This window comes from Liolophura sinensis, chromosome 7, assembly GCF_032854445.1.
Source record: "Liolophura sinensis isolate JHLJ2023 chromosome 7, CUHK_Ljap_v2, whole genome shotgun sequence".
NCBI classification, from domain to species: domain Eukaryota; kingdom Metazoa; phylum Mollusca; class Polyplacophora; order Chitonida; family Chitonidae; genus Liolophura; species Liolophura sinensis.
Window position 1 is genome coordinate 33,393,128 of NC_088301.1, and position 20,557 is coordinate 33,413,684.

Genomic DNA, 20,557 nt, shown 5'->3' on the forward strand with positions numbered 1-20,557 from the left:
TTGGCGATATTGTTTTGCAAACGTGCCTAAGGGCTTATGAGAGGAAAGCTGTTGAACCCGAGTGACTGACTGGAACACGTTTAATGACGAATGTTTACACTGAAAGCAAAGTCACACTCTATGAAATCCCGTCAACAAATATTTAGCAGCATGTTTGTTAGCCTGTCGGATATGTTTTGTGGGTTAATGAAGACGACGGGGTTTTTGTCTGCCGGGTTTTTTGTCAGCGGGGCTTTTGTCCGCCGGGCACTCAGCGTGACGCCAAGGAATAAAGCGTCACAAAGAAAAATGACGTCGGCCTCCACAGTAATTCAGCTGCCCACGATTTAAATCTCATATAGCCTGTGTGGGCATGACCTGCAGCTCCGACAAGTGTATGTCAGCATTTTAACCCGCAGCTAATGACAATCGAGAATCATGGATGATGTAATGATAAATGCATTTACATGTCCGCAGTCTGTTTGTGATGGATCCGAAATAGAGAGCCATGGAACATAAATATGAGAGCTAATAAGAAAATTGTCCTTTCGGCGCTTGAAAACTTTGCCAAAAAATGGTGTAAACGGGAGGAGGTAGAACATTCAGTCCTTGACACTTGGCTTGAGGTGGTAAAGAAAAAGGTTGTGTATGCAATCCACCATATTAATACTAATGCTCATGCGACAGCCAAACAAGTTCTGAAAGATCCTACCGTGCGAAAGTACTTGATGACCTTCAGGGAACATACGTTATTGTTCCTGCGGACAAAGTTCCTAATAATATAATATTTGTCTGCAAGAATTATTACTACCGGGTTCTTGTAGAAGAGCTTAATATCACTACAACAACTGCCGCAACATCAACATATTACTTAACCATCCATACACCGATATATCACAACTTTATTGGGTTCTAAAAATGCATTAATCCGCGTACACTGATCACACTATTGCGGAATCAAGAAGCTGTACTTCCAAATTTGTATCTACTCTCTTAACGAAGGCACTACAAGACGTGCATTCATTTTGGAAAGCACTGGCGTGTTATTGCAAACCATATATCAACAGTGTATAGTTGGGTACATTCTGATGGGTACAAATTGTGCCCTCTGCCCCCCACCCTCCCCTATTTTGGTTGACCTATGCCTGTTCTCGTATGAAAATAACTATGTGCAGAAACTGTCAAGGATTAATCCCCATAAAGTATATATAAAAATTTATATCCACCTTCGCTGGATTTAAGAAAACTCACAGACTTTCCAAATGGTACATCATATCTGGACCTATATTTGCACAAAGACGAAAACGGTTTTCACTCTAGCAGACTTCACGATAAAAGAAATAGTTTCAGTTTTACTTGTACAGCAATATGCCGAAGGGCCCTGCTTACGGTGTGTACATAGCTTGTAGCATTTTGTTAGATTTTTTTTGTTATGCCACGATTTCAATCAGCGTCACAAATTATTACTGTAAAAACATATGTGTCAAGGTTATTCCACGCCTTCACTCTAAATTTCTGAAGATTTACAATAAGTAGGCCTACAATTCTCTTGTAAGTAAATAAGGACAGGGGGTTCAGAATCTCGGACGTTCAGAATCTCTTGGACTCTGATTCATCATCCTGTATAACCAGCTTAACCCGGGGCTAGGGGCGGTGCATTCGTCGTGTTAAACTGGATAGCCATATTGAATACATGAGCAGTTGCAACCAAAGCACAACTCAGATACATATTTTATTACTGACAACTTTTACACTAGCATGGCACCACGATCTGAATACTGATTTCACTCAGTCGCCTAATAAAACGCGTTAAACGTCGTTTTTGGAATTGGCTTTGCGGTTATTGACCTGCAACGTCCGTATTGGAAAAGAATATTTTCTCTGGGAGAACTGATTGACCAGTTTTGCTGATGTCATGTATGTTTTATGCATATTCATGACATAAGCTGATACTTGTATAAAGTATACGCCTCTGAACATCTAATTCATTTAATTAATTAAGGAGTGAGACTAATCACTCCTCCTTAATTTTAATGTGTGCTGTAGTATAAAACACACTTCCGTAGTGCCAGTGCACCACATTTAATGACCAACAACCGGCAAGGGGAAATGTATAGATTACCGATGCATTGTTTACTGCCGATTCGAGATAACTGTGAATTTGAAATACCAGAGGTGTCATAGCACACACAGCGATCTATACTAAACCTCGGCGTGTACACGTGAGCTTAACGGCAAAAAAACACATTAGCATTAAATACATGCATGTCAGATGAAAGACCATTAAATAGTGTGCGGAAAAACAGTTTGATTTAATTTTTAAAAAATATTTTTTGGATCTGTCAAATGCAGTTAAAAGTTTGGATTCTACTGTGGACTCTTCTGACCATATTGACCATATTGAGACTTCACTTCAGCTTCCTGCCACTTGACAAACATAGACTGCTATATTTCATCATTCAAAATGCGTCCTCATTTGGAGCCATGAATGCATGCAACAAATGGATCTTTTCAAGCCAAAAATATTCCTGTGACGTCAAGATACCATCTGAGTCCCAACAGACCCCCATAGAATCCTATGTTATAAATGCATTTTTAGTCGGTTAGAAAAATTCAAACAAAAAAAATCAATCTATTTTCCTGAACAGTGTTTAATGGCTTTCATCTAATAAATATTTTATTTAAATGGGTTTCTTATGCTTTTAAAACCCAATTTAACTCAAGCCGATTGTTTGCGTCTGTCGTAAGAGTCGGCGTACAATGCAACATAACAAGAGAATCAAAATTAACCGGGCGTACTGAGTCGTACCGCCATTAGCGACTGAGACCAACTCCATACGTTAAGCTGAGTTACGTCTTAAATTAAGCTCTCTTGCGTATGACGAGCTAAGGAAGCTAGATTCGATTGATTAATGTTGTATTACATTATCTTGTCCTGAAGTTTAGACGGTGATACTCCAGTCGTTAGATATATATACCAGTTCAACGTTAAATACAATTAAAGACGCACAGCATATAAAGTAAAACCGAAAGGCGAAAGCGTGATATCTGGCAAATGGTCACACGCTTCCCGGTGAAATACGGCCTATTGTCAACTTTCTTCAGTTAGGGTTTTAGACGAACTGTTGAGCTAAATGCTTAAATAGTAGCAAATTAAACAAGATGTGGCCATCAACGGTTGGGGCCAACTCTTTACGACCAGTTGAGTTGAGATAAGTTACATATAAAGCTCTCGTGCATGTATGGGAGCTTGAAGTAGGAACTGCGTGATGTCACGGCATGGGCGATGTTACGATGTCGATGTTACGATTTTGAATATACTCATCTAAATCTCGACTAATTCTTGCATTTTGCGTTCCTTGACGACATGATCTCTGCCCTGTTTCTTCGCAATATAAAGGCCTCGAATAAGGGAAATATTCTTGAGTACGGCGTAAAACACAAATCAAATAAATAAATAAATTTATCGCACAAGTGTGACCAGGAACAAGGGATAAATGAATGGGGTAAATATCGTACACCTTCTTAAGTCAATAATGTTTAGAGCTAGTATACGTGGCAATGTCGTCTGCAATGCGTGAGTGCCATCTTGCGAAGATATGTTAATTGTACAGCCATAAATACTTCGGAAATTCCATTATTAGTTTCATCTCTTGTTACGTAATAGTGATGTCGCCTTTGAAGGTTTGAATGGTCTTGCCAGGTACATGTAGACGCATGCTGCGTTCTCACACACGTGTCGTCGTCTCTGATTTTCCTTGTGACGCCTGTGTGCCTTTTTTTTTGTTTTGAAGCAATTATATGCTACTTAGTTTTAATTATACATATGGTAAATCCAACCAACTGTTGGTCAGTAAAGGTAGTTAATGTTGTGCTTTGGTCTGAGGACGAATGGCTCCCGTCACATCTTTATTATTCCGCACCTCTACATGCGCTTGTGTAAAAATTGCGTTTTGAGCCTCCGGCCTCTCGTTTAATAAATCTGATACAATAGGGTCACTCGGTGGAGAACCTCTATAAATCAAAATCCAAATGTTCGAATCTTAGTTCTAATTTGTCTTTAAGCAAATATGTTTTAAGACATAATGCATATTAGAAATTGTATAAATGATTCTGTTTTGCCGGTTGCAAAGGACGATGCTGAGCCGGCAGGCTTCACATGCAGGCAACCCCCGGCCCCTCCTTCTTTCCCAGTTTATGTGGGATCTCTAACAACTGGAGACTCAGCATCTCCATATAATTAAGACGTACAGCATAGAGAGTAAGACCAGAGCAGCGACGACAGTGAGATAGCTGGCAAATAGTCACGTAACCGGTGAAATACGGCCTCTTGTCAGTTTACCTTAGTCAGGGTTTTTTTCTAACTGTTCACGTAAATGCATGAATAGTAGCAATTCACACGCCCCATAGCGCCATGGCTGACACAGAATTAGGTAAAAAAAATATGCAGTGACTGGTCTAGAATTACTCAAAATGCTGTGTTGTCATCACATTTAAGATACAAGCACATTGAAACAATGCAAAGGAATCGGGCCTCGGGGATCCTTAGACCATCAGCAGAATCCTGATTCATGCAGGAATACAATGTAATTAAGACGTACAGCATAGAGCTTAATCTATGCGTCGAAATAGACATTCATATACCAGCCGTCAGCCAAAAAAGACGTTCCGGGTCAATAATCGTAAGACCAGTTCCCTAAACGACGTTTAACACAAATTACCAAAGAACTAAGAAAGTATGTAAAGTACGAAAATAGAATGGAATCATACAAAGATAAGCGGTCAACAGTTTTCAATGATGTAAGAAAAACGCAACGTATGTTCTAGGCGACTGAGTGAAATCAGTATTCACATCGTGTACCATGCTTTAATATGAGTTGTCGATAACAAAATATGTATCTCAGCTGCGCTTTGATTGTAACTGTTTATATATCCAACGTGGCGATCCAATTGAACACCATGAAGATAAGGCCTCTGAACCCCTGGTTAGGCGCAATTAGACACAATCCAGGTATAAAGACGCCGGTCCGCGGTCGGTTGTATGTCATTGCCCCAACGTCAGTTCGCTCATCGGTCCGACGTCCTTCAGCCGACGTTGGGCCGATATACTATGGTCGATGTCGTGCCCACATCCCCTCTCACCAACGTCGGTAACGTGATATCGACCTAATGCGCTCACTGGGCCGATATACCATGTCGGATATCGGGCCGGCATCACATATTGGCGGTATCGCCAACCTCCGGAACTTGACATCGGCCCAACGTCTAGTCTACAGTCTAAAAAACGCAATTCTACTCGACTTCACCTTGCCAATAGCCCGAGATATTACTTTTAAGTTTGATTCCACAGACAGCAATCTGCTATCTGACATAATATTAGGTCTACGTACCACAAACCACCGTCCTGATTGCGAGCTGAGCGAAGAACTTCTTACCAAGCCAGTTTAGTTGCTTCGCCAAGCCTGTAGATATAGTTTTTCTAAGGATTCTCACTGTGGAATCTGGTCCACTTGATCCATCTATATTGGAAAGTCAGGCGACCTGTAACATGGAGACAAAAGAAATAGCTTAGAGGAGACAGCTGGAATTACAAATTATCCCAATACCAACAATGCAGAAAAGATCATGTCATGGACTGACTTTTATTATCCTCTAAACTAATCTATCACAGAATGCGTGATGGCAGAACATATGTATACATGTGTATAACCTATTTATCTGCATAAACCCAATCACTCTACAGGTTTTGAATTCTATGCCTTTATTATACCCAGTTTATTTACCTGATTAGGTATATTCACATCCAGTCTAAATGTTAACTGTACTATTCTCACGTGTAACCACTGAGTTATCTGGTAAATTTCTGTTTACATTTTCTTGTATTTTACTATATAATGGTCATATAATTAATAATAAAAAAAGCTCTAAAGGAGTACAACTGCATGTAGTAGGCAAGAATACGTAAGTGTCATTCTTTCTTTCACTGTATCCTGATATGTGAATGATGTATCTCTTATATAATATTCGTTGATCTTCAGGTCTTCACAAATATGCCTATGTTTGTCTATAAGTGAAATGCTTTATACAAAGAAACATTATCTAACATGGCTTAATAACCTCGCCGTTCTATTAACATGACATCTATAATGTTTGCTGCATTTTGACTAATTTCACTGCATATACATGTATGTTTATATTATATCGGAATCCTATGTAGTGGAATCATGTTTTATGATGTTTCACAAAATACCAGATTCCTGCATGAAAAATGGACAATTTAGAAATATTACTCATGCCAACTCTAAAACTAAAGTTATTTGACTCAATTTGCTTGTATAATAACAAATATTAAATATTATTAACTTGGACTATTCCCTTACACTCGGGAAGAATAGGCAATTTCAGTGTATATTTAGAACATTTATCTGACTGGCTAGAGTGCATTCCTTTGCCGTTTCTGTGTAGAAAGTATGTTTTCTTGCCTCATGTCAGTGTGATAAATTTAGTATGGAATTATGGTTTACACTTGTATTGTTTTTGATTATCATGCGCGGTATTCATCCTGTATTAAGTTTTCCACATTTTGTGGATACAAAACACAAAACTGATATACCAGGATAAACAGTAAAGTAGTACTTACCTTCCAATTAATAATTTCAGGCTATGTAAAATCTGCTCATGATTAGCCCGTGTCACATTTTCCAATTCATATACATGACCGCTGCAAAGAAATGATCGCCATTTGTCCTTACGCAGGCGGAAAATCTCCAGTATGTATGCCAATGTCACAGAGTGTGGCTGACATTTTAACTCCACTCCAACGTTGTAACGTGCTGTATAACACTGGCAGAGGTCGCATATGGTCATTCGATCTTAACGATATAGATCAGTCAGTATACGGACGTCTATTTGTGGTCAGTGATATGTCGTTCTCCTGGACGTCTTGACCGGGGCAGTATATGCACTTGCATTTGTGGTCAGTGTTTTGTTGTCGACTGGACATCTTATCAAGGGCAGTATATGGGCGTCCATTTGTGGTCAGAGGTCGGCTGGACGTCTTAACAGGGGCAGTATATGGACGTCCATTTGTGGTTAGTGTTTTGTCGTCGGCTGGACGTCTTGACAAGGGCAGTATATGAACTTCCATTTGTGGTCAGTGTTTTGTCGTCGGCTGGACGTCTTGACAAGGGCAGTATATGGACGTCCTTTTGTGGTCAGTGTTTTGTCGTCGGCCGAACGTCTTGGCAACGATACTAAAACGACGTCCAGTTTTTGTCAATCAGTTGTCCTTAGTTGGACGTCATTGATGGAATGAAAATGGGATATCCTATAATAGTCAGGTGTTTCACATCGGCGGGATGTCGGTGACGGGACCATAAGGCGCTTGTGACGTTAAACCGTGGGTAAGGATGATATTTGGACCGGGGCCCGACGTCAGTGTGTTGTCTAAGAATCATGAAGCAGAGAGTTAGAGATTCTGAACGCTCGGTACATATTTACTTACAAGAGAACTGTACTCATTGTAAAACTTAAGAAACTTGGAGTGAAGGCGTTTGATGGAATAACCTTGACACACTAGTTTTTGCGGTAATAACTTATGACGTTGATTGAAATCGTCACACAACACGAAGGATCTAACAAATGCTACAAGGTATCTATACACGCCATATGCAGGACAATTCGGTATATTGCTCTCCAAGTAAGGATAATTTACAATGTCAAATTTGAAACTATCCGTCTTGTCATAAAATCTGAGAGAGAGCAGACCCTTTTGTTCTTCGCAAAAATATAGGTCCGGTTAAGATGTACCATCTAGAGAGTCTGTGGTTTCCTTTAAATCCAGCGAAGGTGGGTAAATATCTTTACCTCGGTGAACAAGGAAACATCTAATGAATGGTAACCGTTGTATATAGATGAGCTGAAGAAGGCTTTTTTGCCTTGACGTTCATGTAGCGGTGACCAGTTTTATTAAAAACCGATACAATTAGTGATGAAATTTTATCAATTAAATCTGCGTGAGGAATTGTAGTATAGAGAGTGGAGAAATCCCAAGTAGTCCCTGTATTGCACGTGTATTTGAGCGTTTACTTGTTCCATGGGACATTTTGAGTTTTTAAGGATCCACATACAGTAAACGTCTGATTTTTTTTCAATTGCACAATACTTTTTCCTTAAAGACTGTACTTCTTGTAGTGCCTTCGTTAAGAGAGTAGGTACAAGTTTGGTGCTACGGCTTCTTGATCTAACAAAAAAGCGAGCTTTGTATGGAGATTTCTGCATGTTTAGACCAAGTGAAATTAGTGATATATCGATGTCATAGGAAGGTACGGATACACTCATCTGTTTGAGAAAGGACTGATGCTTTTTAAATAGTTCCTCCAGAGTATTGATCGTTCTAGAATACGTTGATGTTGCGGCAGTTTTTTAGTAATATTAATCTCTTCTACAAGAACTCGGTAGTAATAATTCTTTCAGACAAATATTATATTATAAGGAGCTTTGTCCGCAACAATAAACGTTTGGAACAATAACGTATTTTCTCTGAAGGTCATCAAGTACTTTCGCACGGCAGGATCTTTCAGCACTTATTTCGCTGTCGCATGAACATTAGTGTATTAATGTGGTGGATTGCATACACAACCTTTTTCTTTACTACATCAAACCAAGTGTCAAGGACTGAAGATTCTATCTTCTCCCATTTACATCATTTATTGGCAAAGTTTTCATGGGGGCTCTCGTATTCGGCACACAGCATTGCTAACCCCTGGATCATTTAAAATTCGCGGAATGTTGGTCAAATCAAGACCCCTATCTAAGTACTTAAATTTTAGGAGGAGTCTATTGTTAACAATATGACCTGTTCTGGAGGTGATAACGTCAAAAATAGAATATGTCTTGACATACGCTGATCACATGGGGTGGTACAGAAAGAGTGTAGAAGAGGACGTTACTGCTGTCACCGCTTTACTCAGCATTATTAACCTTATTAAACTTCCTCATGTCATGGCTGCTTTGACTTCTTTGAAGGCATTTGAACAATTGCGTTGTGTTAAACTGTGTTTGACTGGATGTTACGTTTCCAAACCCCATAGCATTGTCATTTAAGCCATAAGAAAAAACTAAACCAAGCTCCAGCATCCAAAATAGTTCCATATCACGGATTTTCCATTCGACGTCGGGAACTGGATCCTTTGAAGAAGGATAAATCATGTCTATTGTCTGAATGCTGAAGTGGTCTCAACCATGATCGGAGGAAGAAAAGTGATTGCCTATTAGCAGTTGTTTTGTCCTGGTTGATTTTCTGCAGCCATTTACTCTTTGATATTTCTGTTGGGTCGTCTTTCCAACATACTGTTGACCACACTTTTTGCATGAAACCAAATAAATGCAATGTGATGATTTACATCTAAGATTAACGTAAGACTGAACACAATATGATTTGCCAGTCAGAGATGAAGTGAAGTTATTTGCGGAGTTTAACAGTGGACACGTTAGACAATTTCCATGTCCACACTTAGAAATAGTAAATTTGGAACTATGTGTTAAACAGTCGCCTAATTGGATTTTACACAGTTTGTTTGAATCCCTTGTTTTGCCTTATGGTATAAATCAGAAACAAGGATGGATACTGGCCTTAGAGCTGTGGTACCTTTTAGTGACTCGCTATATAAATCAGCACCGAAATTCACAGTGTTAGTTTTATCTAAAATGTCAGCCAATATATGAGGTATATGTGTGTATTGACCTTGCCTCGGGGTCAAAAAAGCAGTATTTAGGCGGGAACAGGTTCCAGGTAAATAACTGCAAGGCCAATTGCCAAAACGATGTTTAACAGAAATTACCAAAGAACTGAGTAAGTATATAAAGTACGAAAACAGGATGAAATCATGTAAAGAGAAGCGGTCAACAATTTTCACTGATGTAGGAAAGGCGCGAGGTCGGTTCTAGGCGGCTGAAAAATCAGTATTCAAATAAGCACATTTCAAATTTGAAATCAATATTCAAATGAGCAAGAGACCAGAGCCGCGACGACAGTGTGACAAATGGCCTAACAAGTGCACTAGATATTGTCATTCCCTAAAAATTGTTTTTTGTCCAGGTAAGACTTGTGGAATTGTTTTTACTGAAAACCCAAGAATCCAAAAGTCGTTCTTTATCTCCTGATACCAGGTCGGCTTGCTCTTTTTTTCATACAAAGAGAAGCAGTCATCAGTTCTTAGTCATGTTGAAAAGACGCCAGGTATGTTCTAGGCGACTAAGTATTCAAACTGTGTACTATGCTAGAAGATCAGTTGTTGATGATGAAATATGTACCTTAGTTGCGCTTTGATTGCAACTGTTCATATATCCAAAGTGACGATATAATTACACACGATGAATATACTGCTCATAGCACCGGGTTAACGGGAATTACACACAATCTTTGAGATTCTGGACGCTCTGTCCATATTTACTTATAAGAGAATTATACTCATTGGAAAACTTAAGAAACATAGAGTGAAGGCGTTTGATGGAATAACCATGACACACTAGGTTTTGCAGCATTAACTTGACCAGAGAGCGGAATACCCGGGGTAAACCACTGACATTTCACAAGATAAACAGGAACTACTGGAAGAAAACAAACGCTATGCCTCCCTAGACCAAGGCCTCACGAACAGTAAGACGGATCTGCATTGTACTAATTGCCTGTGCCACTAAAAGTAGGTCTGTGTTGAACTCGCACCCCGTCTTCCTCTTCGTGCCCCTCTCGTTATAGTTACGCACCCAATTCTCTTCTACTTACACAATAAGCCAATGATTCACACAACGGTATATGCCGATATAGTTGTTATAGGACGACATGAGTCTTGCTGCTGTTACATGAGTCTTAGTTTTCAAATTGCCAGTTCTCATATGTCACCTGAATAGTCGTCGTATAATGTAATACAACACACGAATACAAAAGACAACTTAGAAGTCGGCCACGCAGTCATCCATACGCGACACTCAAGTATCACGTGCAAACGCCATCGTCTGAAATGGGCCGAGGCGTACAATTTCAAAATCTCTGAACAAGGAAGTTACTTCACAGTAAGAGCTGCCCTCTGAGATACAATTTCAAACTGGGGAGTGCGCGGCTGCGTTTTGGAGATCTGAGTGTAGAAACATTTACAAGTTCATCAACTTCGTCCTGACGTCAATTTAAACAGGTAAGTCAGCAATAAAGTACCGCTTTCGCCAGAAAAAGGTTTCTCTGAAAGACTTACATTTGAAATGGCAAGTTTATTCAACTTATTTATTTAATTGAAGTGTTTAACACGGTCCCGGTACTGAAGAAGTTTTCACTCCCGCACGATGACAGTCAGGTTTAAGAGTGGAGGAAACCAGAGGGCAACTCACCAGCGCTAGGTTGCTAGTGTGCGGTTTCCGTTTTATACTGTATTTATTTGGTTTTATGACATGCTGAAGAACCACATTTTCAAATTATTCGACGGCGACCAATATTAAATTTAGTTTATGGAAGACCACTTACACCACCGAAATTTTTGCTCGTCTATTGATCAATCAATAATGCCTTCGGTCGTTTGTTGTCACTGTACATGTACCTGATATCGAGGGTCGCGTCTATTCAACACCTTTTGTGTTGTAACTGTTTAAAGACAAGTGTTTTAAACAATCGTTCAAGACCCAACCCAAGCTACATATAAATGAAACATGTATTTTAAATATTTGAACTGTGAACCATAGCTCATAGATTTTTATAAAATGACGTTTGCATACGACCCATTGTAATATAGGAAGCCTGCTTACTTCCAGCTCCTGGATGGTTGGGAAAATAACTATGTAAATAATGAATCTGTAGAGTACATTTGCTTAGGTATGGATCTTCTGAGTAGACTTATTAGACTATGAAGGCTTACCAAATCAAAACCAAACTAAACAACCAAATGTTTCTCAATCAACTTTAAACTTGATTTAGTGGTTATTAGAGACCAAGGCACTACCTGGCTATCTTATATTGTGTAGCAAAGAAAAATACTATAACAACTTTTGAATTTAATTATTAGGCAGTGTGATTCAGGCCTTTCTATGCCCCATAAGGGCGGTAGAGTAATTCACAAGATGGAATTCATACAGTATAAACGCTGTGTTATATTGTTAAGGCTAGTACACGAAAGTGTCTTAAAACCTTGTTCCAGACACCACATAGGTAATGTTGACCATTAGAATGCATAAACAGGCCGTAAAAGTTGCAAAGTACCTGAATGTTTTATTTAATGCTTACACGAACAGAATGAAGCAGAATACTTTCCCCTATTAAAGATAATATTATCCTAGACACACAAGGTTCACTTCTTCGATCAAAGTGACGTGTGCGAGGAGTATACTGTGGTGAATAAGAAAATTTTACAACACTTAGAACTCCGTCCCTTTAAAACGTTTTAGACGCTTCTCACTATTAGTTTTACTCATGTATGGCACATTACATTTGACACCGAATGCAGCGAATACGACTTTAGTCATAAGTCGAGTCAATCAGCTGAAGTCAGCTACCATTACTTGTTATCTGACACTTCGAGTTCAGCCTATTTAAGCGGACAATGACTTTCCTAATGTCTTTATAAGGTATACTGGGACTCGGTGAAAAAATGATACCTGCTATTTCTGGACTCAACACACTCAAGAGAAACATTGCAGCATAATGTTTTTCAATCAAGTAATTTTGAAGAATATACCAAATACTTTGCCAAGTAAACACGGAATGAGGCATTAAAATAACAATGTATTATTAAATTGACAAATCGTGAATGTTGATACATTGGCCATTAATTAGGTTGTCTGTCAGTCATAACAAATTCAGGTTTTAGGCAAAAAATAAGTTATCTACACACATATGTATTTACAGACCCCAAAATGGCTGTTTACCGTATTACTGCGTTACTGGCTATAGTCGGATGTTTCACTCTTGTGAAGACGCATCCTAATGGAGCTCCTGTAGAAGCATGTATGACAATGACCCCTGATGCAACGGGTCATGGCGCGGGGAAGCAGACATCAGCTTCTAATTACACTGTTACCACCAGCAATTCTACCTACACCCCGGGTGGCATGATTACAGGTACGTCAACTCACTCAAAGTCTGCATAACATGTATAACTTTCATTTTAAATTACTACAGCAATGACACGTTCTCATTGGCTATACATAGGTTTCCATGAGTTATGTGCCAGAGTTATGTGTAAAGGTGTTTTGGTTATAATATTGTATTATTGTATCAGTTAACATCTGTGAGCACCGACAAATTACCACGGAGGACATCTTATTTCTGTCAGCACTATACCGTGTGTAAGTTTTCCATAGTTTTGACAGATATATCTATAATTACTTTCCGTAGGAAACTCCGCTAACTTGTGTCTTGTTTTCGTATATTATTATAGTGACGTTATCCAGTTCTGACAACACAAACTTCACAGGTGTTTTTGTTCAGGCCCGTCTGAAAGATGGGCAAAATACCAACGCGCAAGGAACATTCATGTTGAATAATGAGGAAAGCCAGTTAAAGCTCATCGAATGTAATGGAGTGGCAGGGGTAAGTTATAAATCTGACACCCTCTGTGCATAAAGTTGTGAATCTCTCACCTACCCTGCTGTAAAAGTTGTGAATCTGTCATCCACTCAGCTCTGTAAGTTGTAAATCCGTCATCCACTCTGCTGTTTAAGTTGTGAATCTGTCATCCACTCAGCTCTGTAAGTTGGAAATCCGTCATCCACTCTGCTGTTTAAGTTGTGAATCTGTCATCCACTCAGCTCTGTAAGTTGGAAATCCGTCATCCACTCTGCTGTGTAAGTTGTAAATCTGTCATCCACTCTGCTGTGTAAGTTGTAAATATGTCATCCACTCTGTTGTGTAAGCTGTGAATCTGTCCTCAGTTATAGGTTGCGTGCACTCTGCTGTGTAAGTTACGAATCAGTCATTCACTCTGTTTAGTAAGTTATGAATTTCTCATCCACCTTGTTAAGTATGTAGTGAATCTTTCACCCGCTCTTCTGGGTAATCCACACTGCTGGGTAAGTTATGAATATGTCATCCACCTTGTTAAGTATGTAGTGAATCTTTCACCCGCTCTTCTGGGCAGTCCATACTGCTGGGCAAGTTATGAATATGTCATCCACTTTGTTATGTATGTAGTGAATCTTTCACCCGCTCTTCTGGGTAATCCACACTGCTGGGCAAGTTATGAATATGTCATCCACTCTGCCATGTGTAAGTTGTGAATTTCTCATGCATTGTGATGTGTAAGTTGTGAATCTGTCATCCACTATGTTGTGTAAGTTGTGAATCTGTCATCCACTGTGTTGTGTAAGTTGTGTAAGTTGTGAATCTGTCGTCCACTGTGTTGTGTAAGTTGTGTAAGTTGTGAATCTGTCGTCCACTGTGTTGTGTAAGTTGTGAATCTGTCATCCAGTCTGGTGTGTAAGTTGTGAACCTGTCATCCACTTTGTTGTGTAAGTTGTCAATCTGTCATTCACTCTATTCTGAAAGCTGCGAATCTGTCATCCACTCTGGTGTGTAAGTTGTGAATCTGTCATCCACTCTGTTGTGTAAGTTGTGAACCTGTCATCCACTTTGTTGTGTAAGTTGTCAATCTGTCATTCACTCTATTCTGAAAGCTGCGAATCTGTCATCCACTTTGTTGTGTAAGTTGTCAATCTGTCATCCACTCTGCTGTGGATCTGTCATCCACTCTGGTGTGTAAGTTGTGGATCTGTCATCCAATCTTCCATGTAAGTTATGAATCTGTCATCTGTCATCTACTCCGTTGTAAAAGCTGCGAATCTGTCATCCACTCTGTTGTGTAATCTGAGAGTCTGCCATCCACTTTGCCATTGCGTTGTATAAACTATCATTTACTTCATTGTATACAGTGATATGTACATTGTAAGTTCTGGATTTGAATGCCATACTTTCAAAGCGCACCAGATGCAAGGAGAGAAATGATGAACTATTGTTGTCTTTTTGACTCTTAATATTAATTTCACAGGATGGACAAGTTTTAAGCAAAACCTCAGACCTAGTTCTTCAGAAGTGTAGCAGTAGTTAAGCTGGGTGTGTATTAACTTTAGTCCGGACTAAAGCCCCTCAGTATTTGTGTTTAGATTAGGCCGGTATTCAGACTTAATCTTCTCTTAACTGTGAATACACTTTTGAACAACTTCCCCCAGAAAAAGGATCTCATTTGGAAGGTCTGCCATATGACGTTAGTTAATTATTTACAAGAATACCCCCTGAAAATGTTTCTCTGGCAGTTACATTTGCGAGTTGTAAACTTAATGGCAATGTCACTGATGTCGTTGACAAAGTTATTTAAGGTGGAGTTTGTTGAATGTTCGTCAGTTATGGTGAGAGAGCAAAATATCAACATGCTATACACCATTTACAAGAAAAGTAGGGAGCATTTTATGATGTAAGTTATTATTGTGGTCTACATTGAAGGAATGAACAAAGTAACAACGTACGACTCCGAAAACACAGGATCGGCATAAGTATTCTCAGAAGTTTCGACCGTCAGCCCTCTGCGCTGCAAGCTTATACAACATGAAATGTTCATGAAACGAAAAGTAAATTACTCTACCGTACCGAAGGAGAAGCCTGACGGAGTCAGGCTGAGCATTTAAGGCTGAGCATTTCGCTTTTAAAGTTACCTTGCAATGATAGGTATCTCTGTTTGTTTCACGTATGGTATGGTATTCTGGTGTGTGGTAACGATCCGTTGTCACTGTTATGCATACATCTGTTATCCAGATCTCCTTTCTTGCAGAGCGCCGTCACGCACAATTCTAGTATCGGCAAATTAAATAAAACCGTTATCTGGAAGGCCCCTGATACGGATGTTGGCGATGTGCAGTTCATGTAAGCATTGGTTATTATTATGATTCATCATGCATATACATGTATCTCACTCAGCATGATATAATCCGGTCAGTTTGGCCAAATTCTATGTGAATTTCAGCCTGCTGAACGGACCATGGCTTGTTATTGTGGGATGCACTTATCTAGTTTTTTGCTCGAAGATTGATTTACATTATTCTTTTGTCATACTGACTGTAAAGAAAATACACATAATACATAAATACGAAGATTTGTTGGCATTATAAAAACTTGTACACAACTACTAACGTCATCCACAATAAAGATAACGCTATAAACCTGAGCCCAGTTGTTCAAAAGTGTATCAGCTAATAAAATCGGCATTAACTTCAGTTTGGACTAGAGTCCATTAGTTTTGTATAAAGCAAAGGCTAGTATTATGGTTTAAAGCTGGCTTAACTTTTGATACACTTTTGAGCAACCGGTCCCTGTACACTGAATATAACGTCTGAACTACTGAGGGGAGATTCTACATTTGAATTGCATAAAGTTGAATTGCAAATATGAACCCTGGAACAAAAATAATGTTTCAGACTATCAACATGCGGGGTGGCCATGTTTATTTAATATTTATTTGTGTTTGAAAAATTCACGTAAATGATTGCTATCAGATCTATGGGTAATATAATCGGGAATTCCTGCAGTTAGGCCTGACTTTTCGGTGGGTATCTGACATACGTCCTGACTTATAGCCACTGTGAGAGTTGGATTCTAACTTCGACCCAAATCATCAGGAAATGATCACCTACTTCAAGAGCACCTGGGTTACCATGTGTGTTTGGGCTGCATCTGATCAGGAAATGGTGTCCTTAACGAGGTCCGATCTTTATACAAGTAGGAGCAAGTGAAAAACAACCCCCCCCACCCACCACCACCACCACACACACACACACACACACACACACACACACACACACTCCTCCCACTTACATCGTAGCTTTGTAAATATCAAATCCCGTCCGGTCAAAAAATCTTTACCTATTTAATACAGTTTGTAGTTTTCCCAGTCTAAAGTAAAAAAAATACTTTTTTAAATATCTTTATTTGAGAAATACTGAAAATCGCGGTTATTCGTTAAAGAACAAATTCATATGCCAGCAGACATCCTTTTTCTGTCATTGAGTTAAGCATTTATTTGTTAGCTCTCTGAATATTATTCATTTTTTTTCAAGAGCAACATTTGTCAAGGACATAGCAACATTCTGGGTAGGCATCATGTCAGATGTTGGATCCCGCGCTGGTCAGACCCCAACGACTACCGATGACGGATCCAGCACTCCTCAAATCCCTACCACTACCAGTGGTGGATCCACTGTCGTAAGCAGCCAGGAAATATTCTTCATCGCATTAATAGCGACTTCGCGTCTTCTACAGATAATGGTGTAATAATGTTCAACATCTGAACAATACATAGATGACCAACACCTGCTTTTCTGACGTCACCATTGTTCTCTTTCTCACTCTTAATATTAATGTCACAGGATGGACTGGTTCCAAAAATTGGTTCTAAGTAGTTAAGCTGGGTGTGTATTAATTTTGGACCGGACTAAACCCCTATAGTTTTCTACTGAAATAAGACCGGTATTCAGATTTAATCCTCAATTAACTATGAATACACTTTTGAACAGTTGGACCCCGAATGAGGGTCTCAGTTGGAAGGTCTGCCAAATGACAAATAATTCATAAAACTGCGCTTAAAGAGAGTTTCTCTATCATGTTGGTTTTAGGGGTCGTAAACTTTACGCTGATGTCGTTGACAAAATTTTTCAGTATTTCATTGTCCATAAGCAGCTTTTTAGTGGAACTGCATGATGTTATGTTCTCTACTATATGATCAGAACCAAACAATATCGATCTTCTACCCCACCTCAGTTTAATGGAGTTTTAAAGAATCTTTGTTGTTTCTCTCGTGTTCATTGTGAAAGCCATATTCTTCACCGTCACTCTACCACGTGACAGTATCCGATAGTATATTTATCTCCTGATAGTCTCCTTCAAACAGCACATACAATTTCCTACATAGTTCACTCAGCAATTATTGTTCATGTAACGTATACCAAGTCTTATTACCATTGGTCAGCACCGTATATCTAGCACCAGTATCGGTATATTCTCTCTCACGGCCACTTGTATTGCGGTATATCACATACCTTACATCCGTTTACATTAGGCGGTTGAGTAGCGTGAAAACGATGACGTGTAAATCCATGTTCATGGATGTGTATATACACCGAGTTACTATCATAATCTACCGACACACTCGATTTTCTGATACAAGCCTCCATTAAAGTTTTTGACCGATACCGTATGTGTATTTCACCTGTATATTTCATCTGCAAGAGAATGTACAAGAGGCTTAGATTATATTAAATGCTTATAGGGGGTCATATTTGCAAAGGTACTCTTAAGGCTGTATCAAGTGATTTGTTAAATGTATGATTATAGAGGAACACCATATCGACTTTATCACCCTATAGATGCTTGATTACTCCATGTATGGTATTCGATAATATAACAAATTTCCTTTTGGATTTATTCTAAATGTAGAAATTACATAACAGTAAATTCAAAAGAGAGAGTATCTGTCGAAACTGTAGCAATGTATCATATCAAGGATGTGTTGATTCTTTACCTACTACTGTATACTGTTTTAAGGTGGAATAAAACAGGACACACACATCTTTCTTTTATTATTATGATTTCCCAATCTTAAACCAAAGCGAAGAACAAGGCTCACTTTCGCAAATCTCCTAAATCCACCCAAAACTCTCAATAACTCTCCTTTCTCTCCCTTTAACCTGCTTTCATAGGTCTTATATAGCCTGGTGGAATTGTCTAGAATAAGAAATTCCTGAACATTTGATGTAAACAAACAGGCACCGAACTGAGTGTATTCTGGAGTGAGTGAGTAAGTGCTTGGTGTTTAACGTCCTACTCAACAATTTGTATATGACGACGAGTGTATTCTGGAACATTCCTAGGTAGAGGCAGACAGCAGGCCCTGAACTTAGCATATGTAAACAGTGGCAAGCTAAATTTAGCACAACACACCCACCCTTCAAGAAAAAAAAAGGTTTCCTAACTTTTTTTTTTAACTTACAATATATGTTAGACAATAATATGTACAACATTGTAAAACCACATGCAATTAAACATTTTATACACAACTTATACACGAGACAAGCAATCTGCAATAACATTATCTTTTCCATTTACATGTTTGATTTCAAGATTGTATTCCTGCAACAATAAACTCCACCGTAACAATCTCTGATTCTTTCCTTAGAAACACAAGTGGATTGTGATCAGTATTTACAATCACAGGTTGTCTCGAAGCTGTTACATTAACTTCAAAATGTTGCAGAGCTAAAATAACAGACAAACAGCCCTGAACTTAGCATATATAAACAGTGGCAAGCTAAATTTAGAAGCTGACACATGTACACATAACAAATAAAAATAAAATGGAGATAGATATATGGGAAAAAATAATTTTTGCGGCATACTTTACTCTTTTAATAAGCCCTCTAGTTTAGTGGTTGGGAATTTTCGGGAGATGACGTCATTATTGAACAAAACAAATGGGACCAGCTCAGCGCCCCCAGTTTGAGATCTCTCTCAGCTATTACCTTCGACGTCACAAAGCAGGCTACTTAATTTCCTGACTGACCTTTAGGGGTTTATAGGAAAAGTGTAGTTTGTAGATTTTTACGCCATAAAAAGAAAACCACACCGTATACTTCGTATTAAGAAACAAAAATCAAGCGTTTTTCCTTTTAATATGAATTTTCTGAGATAACTTCAAGGGATTACTGGTGCCGGCAAGCGTAATTCGTTGAGGAAACAAAATGACAGCGACATCAGCCATATATAACTATGGAGAAGACTTATCCAGTTTTACAGTGACTATATATAGGTTAAACAACTATAGGTAGCGGAAATAAATTGAAAAAAAAAACGAGATTTCACCGGTGACGTGTGACCATTTGAAAACCAACAAACGGATTTATCTGGGGAAACGTGACAGCCGAAATTGAATCCAAACAAAGAGAAAACAGAAATCTTTCCATGGAGCTATCACTATAAAACACGTTAATTAAACATAAATTTATATACTTGTATAATGGCACGCATATATTTTTTTAAAAATATTTTTAATATTCAGTGATTTTGTCTATTATTCCCGGAAGACAATTTGTCTTGCATCAATATGCAGTGCAACTGTGCAGGGAAAGTTCATCGGAAACTGGTCCATGGTTGGTGGTTTATACTCCAGAAACCCCAGTTTCCTCTACCTGTATAACACTGACCGCAAAAGTACAAATTAGTTAATTTTATGCAACGAATAAATAACCAAAAATAACAATTCCACGTACATATAGGAGATTTTTCAGGTCATGTAGCTTTTTGTATAGTTTCCACTTTTGAACACGTTAACTTGTTCCTGTTTCCTTGAGTGTTTTTTATGTCCGGTTGTAGCATATCAAAAGTGTTATGGTAAGCAACAATTTTAAAAAAATTATTTTTAGACGAAGTTTAGGTCTGAATCATCCAGGATCACACAGCAAACAGAAATTCACAAGAATAGAGACGAAAACGGCCACCTACGCCGATTATTAGACTTACTACCATTACCATGTTTATTGACTTTCCCATATATGCAGA

At 38.7% G+C, this 20,557-nt stretch overlaps 1 protein-coding gene across 1 annotated transcript; it reads left to right on the forward strand.

Annotated features, from left to right (window-relative positions):
* The first annotated feature begins 11,055 nt into the window (after window positions 1–11,055).
* On the forward strand, window positions 11,056–17,535 carry LOC135470857 (putative defense protein 3). The gene is made up of 6 exons (XM_064749904.1): window positions 11,056–11,171; window positions 12,869–13,081; window positions 13,401–13,552; window positions 15,783–15,874; window positions 17,065–17,209; window positions 17,521–17,535. The coding sequence occupies exons 2-6, from the start codon at window positions 12,877–12,879 to the stop codon at window positions 17,533–17,535; spliced, it is 609 nt and encodes a 202-aa protein (XP_064605974.1). The 5' UTR covers window positions 11,056–11,171; window positions 12,869–12,876.
* The last annotated feature ends 3,022 nt before the right edge of the window (window positions 17,536–20,557 follow it).

Coding starts and splice junctions, on each gene's coding strand:
- LOC135470857 (XM_064749904.1), top strand. CDS start 12,877: ATGGCTGTTTACCGTATTACTGCGTTACTGGCTATAGTCGGATGTTTC. Junction 13,082..13,400: donor CCCGGGTGGCATGATTACAG/GTACGTCAACTC, acceptor ATATTATTATAG/TGACGTTATCCAGTTCTGAC. Junction 13,553..15,782: donor AATGTAATGGAGTGGCAGGG/GTAAGTTATAAA, acceptor CCTTTCTTGCAG/AGCGCCGTCACGCACAATTC.